The sequence below is a fragment of the Panulirus ornatus genome, chromosome 32, assembly GCF_036320965.1.
Source record: "Panulirus ornatus isolate Po-2019 chromosome 32, ASM3632096v1, whole genome shotgun sequence".
NCBI lineage: Eukaryota > Metazoa > Arthropoda > Malacostraca > Decapoda > Palinuridae > Panulirus > Panulirus ornatus.
In genome coordinates, this window is record NC_092255.1 from 11919004 (window position 1) to 11930427 (window position 11424).

The 11424-nt window shown below is 41.5% G+C and overlaps 1 protein-coding gene across 2 annotated transcripts in view; it reads right to left on the reverse strand.

Annotated features, from left to right (window-relative positions):
* The window catches only part of LOC139759047 (arylsulfatase B-like), a 143887-nt gene extending 132761 nt beyond the window's left edge, over positions 1–11126 (reverse strand). Inside the window, exons 1-2 of one of the 2 annotated variants that reach the window (XM_071680953.1) lie at positions 11009–11126; positions 781–910 (exon numbers count right to left, since the gene is read on the reverse strand). In XM_071680953.1, coding sequence (XP_071537054.1) covers positions 781–886 — 106 coding nt within the window. In that variant the 5' untranslated portion in view covers positions 887–910; positions 11009–11126. The remainder of the gene's footprint in view (positions 1–780; positions 911–11008) is intronic. The other variant, XM_071680954.1, reaches the window with a different exon arrangement.
* Positions 11127–11424: the final 298 nt, after the last annotated feature.

Here is an 11424-nt window from a genome sequence, read left to right on the forward strand (position 1 = left end):
ACTTCTATTCCTTGTATATCAACTGACTGCTCTGTTTTCTATCTCATTCTTGTATCTCTCCTGACGGTGTGATCATTACACGAAAGTGCACTTGGGAACTTATCGTGATTCAGTTTCCTCGTGGTTATCAGCAAATACTTCCACAGTCAGGCAAATCTCCCTGTTATACCTTCACGTCACCCCTTCCTCTATCACCACTCCCTCATCCATCCTCTTCCACTTCCATCCACTGTTCCCATTCCTCTTTCACTACTCTTCTCCCCGACCCGATCTTTCACTCCCTCAAGAAGACACAAGTAAGAGATTGTTCGCCGCTTTGCATCTCAGAGGGAGACATCAAAGATTTTCGTTTGCTCCGTGGCTGATAAGGGTAGATTTTTCCTGGGTAGGACACCCGGTAGGAAGGCTTGTCTACAGGATATACCGCAGAGGTATGTGCTAGGTAGGTAATTGATAATGACACATGGAGGGCTGATGATTTCCACATGAGAGAAAGAGAAGGGTTTATCCTCACAAGATGTAAGAAATGTGGAGAGGAGTGCTCTACACAAATGAAATCTAGATGTCAACTGCAAGGAGGGGAAATTTGGTATTTAGAGGGACACGGAAGAAGGAAAGATTTTTCTTCCCTGTCGTCACCACAGATGGAGGAAGAGACTCTACACGAAATATTATGGTGCTTGATAGTTGTTCAAAGGTAAGCAGATGTGATCTACTTCACTGAATGGCCTTACAGATTCCCTGTCTCGTCAGTAAGACACAACTATGTCGTTAACATACCCAGGTCATCAGCCAAGATGAAGATGATGTTTGGAGTTGACTGAACAGCTGAAGTTACACCAGCTGACAACAGCATGAAAAAGACCACCCTGCTGACATCCTTCATCTTCTGTTGCTCCACATCTGCTGACTAAAGACAAGAACTGTAACTGTACATTCATTTAATTCCGACAAACATATACGAAACAGTGAGAGTAGCATATATTTCAGAGGGTTTCACAGTATTTATGAGCCGTTTAGAACGATATTGAATACGTTGGTTATACCACTTACAATTTACTGTTAACGTGGGAGAGTATGCTATAATATATCATGCAAAAATAGGCTGATTAGGCTTCGGGCAAGTGAAACATATCACCAGGTTTATCTCAATTTCTTTCCATCTCTCGTAATTAGAGAAACCGCAGAAACGTTAAGCTTCCATAGGTTCAGAACTTCACGCACTAGACAAACTCTCTTTGCACTAAGTTTACCACAGAGACCTCAACACACAACACATAGAACAATTCCTCCAAATACTCAGCCGTTCACATGCGGCTTCTAGACACAACAGACCTACAGAGCTCAGTCTCTCAAGCTGTCTCTTGGAAACATACCTTAGTGCAGCCGATCTATAAAAAAATAAAATATATATATATATATATATATATATATTTTCTTTTCTTTTAAACTATTCGCCATTTCCCGCGTTAGCGAGGTAGCGTTAGGAACAGAGGACTGGGCCTTTTTTGGAATATCCTCACCTGGCCCCCTCTGTTCCTTCTTTTGGAAAATTAAAAAAAAAAAACGAGAGGGGAGGATTTACAGCCCCCCGCTCCCTCCACTTTTAGTCGCCTTCTACGACACGCAGGGAATACGTGGGAAGTATTCTTAATCCCCTATCCCCAGGGATAGTGTGTGTGTGTATATATATATATATATATATATATATATATATATATATATATATATATATATATATATATATATATATATATATATATATATATATATGATAGAGTTGATAGAGATGCTCTGTGGAAGGTATTAAGAATATATGGTGTGGGAGGAAAGTTGTTAGAAGCAGTGAAAAGTTTTTATCGAGGATGTAAGGCATGTGTACGTGTAGGAAGAGAGGAAAGTGATTGGTTCTCAGTGAATGTAGGTTTGCGGCAGGGGTGTGTGATGTCTCCATGGTTGTTTAATTTGTTTATGGATGGGGTTGTTAGGGAGGTGAATGCAAGAGTTTTGGAAAGAGGGGCAAGTATGAAGTCTGTTGGGGATGAGAGAGCTTGGGAAGTGAGTCAGTTGTTGTTCGCTGATGATACAGCGCTGGTGGCTGATTCATGTGAGAAACTGCAGAAGCTGGTGACTGAGTTTGGTAAAGTGTGTGAAAGAAGAAAGTTAGTAGTAAATGTGAATAAGAGCAAGGTTATTAGGTACAGTAGGGTTGAGGGTCAAGTCAATTGGGAGGTGAGTTTGAATGGAGAAAAACTGGAGGAAGTAAGGTGTTTTAGATATCTGGGAGTGGATCTGGCAGCGGATGGAAACATGGAAGCGGAAGTGGATCATAGGGTGGGGGAGGGGGCGAAAATTCTGGGAGCCTTGAAGAATGTGTGGAAGTCGAGAACATTATCTCGGAAAGCAAAAATGGGTGTGTTTGAAGGAATAGTGGTTCCAACAATGTTGTATGGTTGCGAGGCGTGGACTATGGATAGAGTTGTGCGCAGGAGGATGGATGTGCTGGAAATGAGATGTTTGAGGACAATGTGTGGTGTGAGGTGGTTTGATCGAGTAAGTAACGTAAGGGTAAGAGAGATGTGTGGAAATAAAAAGAGCGTGGTTGAGAGAGCAGAAGAGGGTGTTTTGAAATGGTTTGGTCACATGGAGAGAATGAGTGAGGAAAGATTGACCAAGAGGATATATGTGTCGGAGGTGGAGGGAACGAGGAGAAGAGGGAGACCAAATTGGAGGTGGAAAGATGGAGTGAAAAAGATTTTGTGTGATCGGGGCCTGAACATGCAGGAGGGTGAAAGGAGGGCAAGGAATAGAGTGAATTGGAGCGATGTGGTATACCGGGGTTGACGTGCTGTCAGTGGATTGAATCAAGGCATGTGAAGCGTCTGGGGTAAACCATGGAAAGCTGTGTAGGTATGTATATTTGCGTGCGTGGACGTATGTATATACATGTGTATGGGGGGGGGGTTGGGCCATTTCTTTCGTCTGTTTCCTTGCGCTACCTCGCAAACGCGGGAGACAGCGACAAAGCAAAAAAAAAAAAAAAAAAATATATATATATATATATATATATATATATATATATATATATATATATATATATATATATATATATATATGTATATATATTTATATATATATATATATATATATATATATATATATATATATATATATATATATATATATATATATATATATATATATACACATATATATATATATATATATATATATATATATATATATATATATATATATATATATATATATATATATATATATATATATATATACACACATATATATATATATATATATATATATATATATATATATATATATATATATATATATATATATATATTACAGAGGTATAAGTTTGTTGAGTATTCCTGGTAAATTATATGGGAGGGTATTGATTGAGAGGGTGAAGGCATGTACAGAGCATCAGATTGGGGAAGAGCAGTGTGGTTTCAGAAGTGGTAGAGGATGTGTGGATCAGGTGTTTGCTTTGAAGAATGTATGTGAGAAATACTTAGAAAAGCAAATGGATTTGTATGTAGCATTTATGGATCTGGAGAAGGCATATGATAGAGTTGATAGAGATGCTCTGTGGAAGGTATTAAGAATATATGGTGTGGGAGGAAAGTTGTTAGAAGCTGTGAAAAGTTTTTATCGAGGATGTAAGGCATGTGTACGTGTAGGAAGAGAGGAAAGTGATTGGTTCTCAGTGAATGTAGGTTTGCGGCAGGGGTGTGTGATGTCTCCATGGTTGTTTAATTTGTTTATGGATGGGGTTGTTAGGGAGGTAAATGCAAGAGTTTTGGAAAGAGGGGCAAGTATGAAGTCTGTTGGGGATGAGAGAGCTTGGGAAGTGAGTCAGTTGTTGTTCGCTGATGATACAGCGCTGGTGGCTGATTCATGTGAGAAACTGCAGAAGCTGGTGACTGAGTTTGGTAAAGTGTGTGGAAGAAGAAAGTTAAGAGTAAATGTGAATAAGAGCAAGGTTATTAGGTACAGTAGGGTTGAGGGTCAAGTCAATTGGGAGGTGAGTTTGAATGGAGAAAAACTGGAGGAAGTGAAGTGTTTTAGATATCTGGGAGTGGATCTGGCAGCGGATGGAACCATGGAAGCGGAAGTGGATCATAGGGTGGGGGAGGGGGCGAAAATTCTGGGGGCCTTGAAGAATGTGTGGAAGTCGAGAACATTATCTCGGAAAGCAAAAATGGGTATGTATGAAGGAATAGTGGTTCCAACAATGTTGTATGGTTGCGAGGCGTGGGCTATGGATAGAGTTGTGCGCAGGAGGATGGATGTGCTGGAAATGAGATGTTTGAGGACAATGTGTGGTGTGAGGTGGTTTGATCGAGTGAGTAACGTAAGGGTAAGAGAGATGTGTGGAAATAAAAAGAGCGTGGTTGAGAGAGCAGAAGAGGGTGTTTTGAAGTGGTTTGGGCACATGGAGAGGATGAGTGAGGAAAGATTGACCAAGAGGATATATGTGTCGGAGGTGGAGGGAACAAGGAGAAGAGGGAGACCAAATTGGAGGTGGAAAGATGGAGTGAAAAAGATTTTGTGTGATCGGGGCCTGAACATGCAGGAGGGTGAAAGGAGGGCAAGGAATAGAGTGAATTGGAGCGATGTGGTATACCGGGGTTGACGTGCTGTCAGTGAATTGAATCAAGGCATGTGAAGCGTCTGGGTTAAGCCATGGAAAGCTGTGTAGGTATGTATATTTGCATGTGTGGACGTATGTATATACATGTGTATGGGGGTGGGTTGGGCCATTTCTTTCGTCTGTTTCCTTGCGCTACCTCGCAAACGCGGGAGACAGCGACAAAGTATAAAAAAAAATATATATATATATATATATATATATATAAATATATGTAAATGGAAATGGTGAAGAGCTTCTAGATTTATGTGCTGAAAAAGGACTGATGATTGGGAATACCTGGTTTAAAAAGCGAGATATACATAAGTATACTTATGTAAGTAGGAGAGATGGCCAGAGAGCGTTATTGGATTACGTGTTAATTGACAGGCGTGCGAAAGAGAGACTTTTGGATATTAATGTGCTGAGAGGTGCAACTGGAGGGATGTCTGATCATTATCTTGTGGAGGCTAAGGTGAAGATTTGTATGGGTTTTCAGAAAAGAAGAGTGAATGTTGGGTTGAAGAGGGTGGTGAGAGTAAGTGAGCTTGGGAAGGAGACCTGTGTGAGGAAGTACCAGGAGAGACTGAGTACAGAATGGAAAAAGGTGAGAAGAATGGAAGTAAGGGGAGTGGGGGAGGAATGGGATGTATTTAGGGAATCAGTGATGGATTGCGCAAAAGATGCTTGTGGCATGAGAAGAGTGGGAGGTGGGTTGATTAGAAAGGGTAGTGAGTGGTGGGATGAAGAAGTAAGAGTATTAGTGAAAGACAAGAGAGAGGCATTTGGACGATTTTTGCAGGGAAAAAATGCAATTGAGTGGGAGATGTATAAAAGAAAGAGACAGGAGGTCAAGAGAAAGGTGCAAGAGGTGAAAAAAAAGGGCAAATGAGAGTTGGGGTGAGAGAGTATCATTAAATTTTAGGGAGAATAAAAAGATGTTCTGGAAGGAGGTAAATAAAGTGCGTAAGACAAGGGAGCAAATGGGAACTTCAGTGAAGGGCGCAAATGGGGAGGTGAAAACAAGTAGTGGTGATGTGAGAAGGAGATGGAGTGAGTATTTTGAAGGTTTGTTGAATGTGTTTGATGAAAGAGTGGCAGATATAGGGTGTTTTGGTCGAGGTGGTGTGCAAAGTGCGAGGGTTAGGGAAAATGATTTGGTAAACAGAGAAGAGGTAGTGAAAGCTTTGCGGAAGATGAAAGCCGGCAAGGCAGCAGGTTTGGGTGGTATTGCAGTGGAATTTATCAAAAAAGGAGGTGACTGTATTGTTGACTGGTTGGTAAGGTTATTTAAAGTATGTATGACTCATGGTGAGGTGCCTGAGGATTGGCTGAATGCGTGCATAGTGCCATTGTACAAAGGCAAAGGGGATAAGAGTGAGTGCTCAAATTACAGAGGTATAAGTTTGTTGAGTATTCCTGGTAAATTATATGGGAGGGTATTGATTGAGAGGGTGAAGGCATGTACAGAGCATCAGATTGGGGAAGAGCAGTGTGGTTTCAGAAGTGGTAGAGGATGTGTGGATCAGGTGTTTGCTTTGAAGAATGTATGTGAGAAATACTTAGAAAAGCAAATGGATTTGTATGTAGCATTTATGGATCTGGAGAAGGCATATGATAGAGTTGATAGAGATGCTCTGTGGAAGGTATTAAGAATATATGGTGTGGGAGGAAAGTTGTTAGAAGCAGTGAAAAGTTTTTATCGAGGATGTAAGGCATGTGTACGTGTAGGAAGAGAGGAAAGTGATTGGTTCTCAGTGAATGTAGGTTTGCGGCAGGGGTGTGTGATGTCTCCATGGTTGTTTAATTTGTTTATGGATGGGGTTGTTAGGGAGGTAAATGCAAGAGTTTTGGAAAGAGGGGCAAGTATGAAGTCTGTTGGGGATGAGAGAGCTTGGGAAGTGAGTCAGTTGTTGTTCACTGATGATACAGCGCTGGTGGCTGATTCATGTGAGAAACTGCAGAAGCTGGTGACTGAGTTTGGTAAAGTGTGTGAAGAAGAAAGTTAAGAGTAAATGTGAATAAGAGCAAGGTTATTAGGTACAGTAGGGTTGAGGGTCAAGTCAATTGGGAGGTGAGTTTGAATGGAGAAAAACTGGAGGAAGTGAAGTGTTTTAGATATCTGGGAGTGGATCTGGCAGCGGATGGAACCATGGAAGCGGAAGTGGATCATAGGGTGGGGGAGGGGGCGAAAATTCTGGGGGCCTTGAAGAATGTGTGGAAGTCGAGAACATTATCTCGGAAAGCAAAAATGGGTATGTTTGAAGGAATAGTGGTTCCAACAATGTTGTATGGTTGCGAGGCGTGGGCTATGGATAGAGTTGTGCGCAGGAGGATGGATGTGCTGGAAATGAGATGTTTGAGGACAATGTGTGGTGTGAGGTGGTTTGATCGAGTGAGTAACGTAAGGGTAAGAGAGATGTGTGGAAATAAAAAGAGCGTGGTTGAGAGAGCAGAAGAGGGTGTTTTGAAGTGGTTTGGTCATATATATATATATATATATATATATATATATATATATATATATATATATATATATATATATATATATATATATTCCTATGAGTCCACGGGGAATTATGATGTGATGTGATGATGTGATTATTACACGAAAGTGCACTTGGGAACTTTTCGTGTTTCATTTTCCCCGTGGACTCATAGGAATATCTTGATCACGCGCAAAATTGCGATCCTTTCCAACATATATATATATATATATATATATATATATATATATATATATATATATATATATATATATATATATATATATATATATATATATATATATATATATATATGTATACTTCTCACGCATTTCCCGCGTGTCGTAAATGTCGGCTAAAGGGTACGGAGCGGGGGGCTAGAGACCCTCCACTCCTTGTATTTTAACTTTTTAAAAGGGAAAACGAAAGAAGGAGTCATGAGGGAAGTGCTCAACCTTCTCGAAGGCTATGATTATGGCGTCTAAATGTGTGTCGATGAAACCAAGATGAGAGATAGGGAGAGATAGGTAGTATCTTTGAGGAAAGGAACCTGGAAGTTTTAGCTTTGACTGAAATGAAGCTCAAGGGTAAAGGAGAAAAGTGGTTTGGGAATCTCTTGTGATTAAAGTCAAGGGTTGGTGAGAGGACAAGACCAAAGGAAGGAGTAGCACTACTAAAGCAGGAGTTGTGGGAGTATGTGATAGAGTGTAAGAAAGTAAACTCTAATTGATATCGGTAAAACTGAAATTGGATGGAGAGAGATTGGTGATTATTGATGCCAGTGCACCTGGTCATGAGAAGATAGTGAGAGGCAGGTGTTTTGGGAGCAGCTGAGTGAGTGTGTTAGCAGCTTTGATGCACGAGACCGGTTTACAGTGATGGGTGATTTGAATGCAAAGGTGATTAATGTGGCAGTCGAGGGAATAATTGGTGTACCTGGGGTGTTTAGTGCTGTAAATGGAAATGGGGAAGAGCTTGTTGATTTGTGTGCTGAAAAAGGACTGGTGATTGGGAATACCTAGTATAAAACGAGAGATATACATAATTATATGTATGTAAGTAGGAGAGATGGCCAGAGAGTGTTATTTGATTACGTGTTAATTGATAGGCACGTAAAAGAGAGACTTTTGGATGTTAATGTGCTGAGAGGGGCAACTGGAGGGATGTTTGATCATTATCTTGTAGAGGCGAAGGTGAAGATTTGTAGTGGTTTTCAAAATAGAAGAGAGAATGCTGGGATAAAGAGAGTGGTGAGAGTAAGTGAGCATGAAAAGGAGACTTGTATAAGAAAGTACCAGGAGAGATTCAGTGCAGAATGAAAAAAGGTGAGAGCAAATGACGTAAGGGGAGTAGGGGAGGAATGGGATGTATTTAGGGAAGCAGTGATGGCTTGCGCAAAAGACGCCTGTACCATGAGAAAGGTAGGAGGTGGGCAGGTTAGAAAGGGTAGTGAGTGGTGCGATGAAGAAGTAAGATTGTTAGTGAAGGAGAAGAGAGAGGCATTTGGACAACTTCTGTAGGGAAATAGTGCAAATGACTGGGAGATGTATAAAAGAAAGAGACAGGAGGTCAACAAAAAGGTGCAAGAGGTGAAACAGAGGGCAAGTGAGAGTTGGGGTGAGAGAGGATCGTTAAATTTTAAGGAGAATGAAAAGATGTTTTGGAAGGAGGTAAATAAAGTGCGTAAGACAAGAGAACAAATGAGAACGTCGGTGAAGGAGGCTAATGGGAAGATGATAACAAGTAGTGGTGATGTGAGAAGGAGATGGAGTAAGTATTTTGAAGGTTTGCGGAATGTGTTTGATGATAGAGTGGCAGATATAGGGTGTTTTGGTCGAGGTGGTGTGCGAAGTGAGAGAGTCAGAGAGAATGGTTTGGTAAACAGAGACGAGGTAGTGAAAGCTTTGAGGAAGATGAAAGCTGGTAAGGCAGCGGGTTTGCATGATATTACAGTGGAATTTATTAAAAAAGAGGGTGACTGTGTTGTTGACTGGTTGGTGAGGATATTCAATGTATGTATGGTTCATGGTGAAGTGCCTGAGGATTGGCTGAATGTTTGCATAGAGCCATTGTAAAAAGGCAAAGGGGATAAAAGTGAGTGCTCAAATTACAGAGGTATAAGTTTGTTGAGCATACCTGGGAAATTATATGGGAGGGTATTGATTGAGAGGGTGAAGGCATGTACAGAGCATCAGATTGGGGAAGAGCAGTGTGGTTTCAGAAGTGGTAGAGGATGCGTGGATCAGGTGTTTGCTTTGAAGATTGTATGTAAGAAATACTTAGAAAAGCAAATGGATTTGTATGTAGCATTTATGGATCTCGAGAAGGCATATGATAGAGTTGATAGAGATGCTCTATGGAAGGTATTAAGAGTATATGGTGTAGGAGGCAAGTTGTTAGAAGCAGTGAAAAGTTTTTATCAATGGTGTAAGGCATGTGTACGTGTAGGAAGAGAGGAAAGTGACTGGCTCTCAGTGAATGTTGGTTTGCAGCAGGGATGTCTCCATGGTTGTTCAATTTGTTTATGGATGGAGTTGTTGGGGAGGTGAATGCAAGAGTTTTGGAAAAAGGGGCAAGTATGCAGTCTGTTATGGATGAGAGAGCTTGGGGAGTGAGTCAGTTGTTGTTCGCTGATGATACAGCACTGGTGGCTGATTCGGTTGAGAAACCGCAGAGGCTGGTGACTGAGTTTGGTAAAGTGTGTGAAAGAAGAAATCTGAGAGTAAACGTGAATAAGAGCAAGGTTATTAGGTACAGTAGGGTTGAGGGACAAGTCAATTGGGAGGTAAGTTTAAATGAGAAAAACTGGAGGAAGTGAAGTGTTTAGATATCTGGGAGTGGATTTGGCAGCGGATGGAACCATGGAAGCGGAAGTGAATCATAGGGTGGGGGAGGGGACGAAAGTTTTGAGGGCGTTGAAAAATGTGTGGAAGTCGAGGACGTTATCTTGGAAAGCAAAAATGGGTATGTTTGAAGGAATAGTGGTTCCAACAATGTTATATGGCTCGAGGCGTGGGCTATAGATAGAATTTTGCGGAGGAGGGTGGATCAGCTGGAAATGAGATGTTTGAGGACAATATGTGGTGTGAGGTGGTGTGATTGAGTAAGTAATAAAAAAGAGTGTGTTTGAGAGAGCAGAAGAGGGTGTGTTGAAATCGTTTGGTCACATGGAGAGAATGAGTGGATGAAACATTGACATAGAGGATATATGTGTCAGAGGCGGAGGGAACAAGGAGAAGTGGGAGACCAAATTGCATTTGGAAAGATGGAGTGAAAAAGATTTTGAGTGATCGGGGCCTGAACATGCAGGAGGGTGAAAGGCTTGCAAGGAATAGAGTGAATTGGAACGATGTGGCATACCGGGGTCGACGTGCTGTCAATGGATTGAAACAGGGCATGTGAAGCGTCTGGGGTAAACCTTGGAAAGTTTTCTGGGGCCTGGATGTGGAAAGGGAGCTGTGGTTTCAGTGCATTATACATGACAGCTAGAGACTGAGTGTGAACGAAAATGGTCTTTGTTTTTCCTTGCGCTACCTCGCGCACATATGGGGGGAAGGGGATTGTCATTTCATGTGTGGTGGGGTGGCGACGGGAATGAATAAGGGCAGACAGTATGAACTATATACATGTCTATATATGTATATGTCTGTGTGTGTATATATATGTATACGTTGAGATGTATAGGTATGTATATGTGCGTGTGTGGACGTGTATGTATATACATGTGGGAGACAGCGACAAAGTATAATGAATGAATAGATAGATAGATATATATACATATATATTCAAAGAAATTCACAGAGATAAAGATGCTTATCATTTAGTTCATTACTATAGTGATATTCAAGAAGGAGTCAATGGTTCATACGTGCGATGTATGGTGTAGACAAACTTGGAGTCACCTTGCACGATGTGAGTGTGGCGGTATCTGGAGAAGTGACTGTCGTGCAGAGAAGCACCACCAAATACATCTTGGTGCAGTACCCCCTTCCCCTGTCCCATACCCTATTCCCTCCCTAGCACCCCACCCCCTCCCAGACCAACCGCCCTCCCCAGCACGCCTTCTCTCAGACCACCAGTCCTCCCCAACACCCCTTCCCCTCCCGAACATTCTGCCTCTCCTGTGAGACAGGATCCTTGCCCGGATCACCACTTGCATCACTCCAACCGGCTGATAATGATTATAACTTCGCCGCCAGCAGACCTTAGATCAGAGTCCAAGGTTTGCCAAGGAAAAAAACAAACGAAAAAAACAAATGTTCCAGGCGATGCATCTGCTAATTT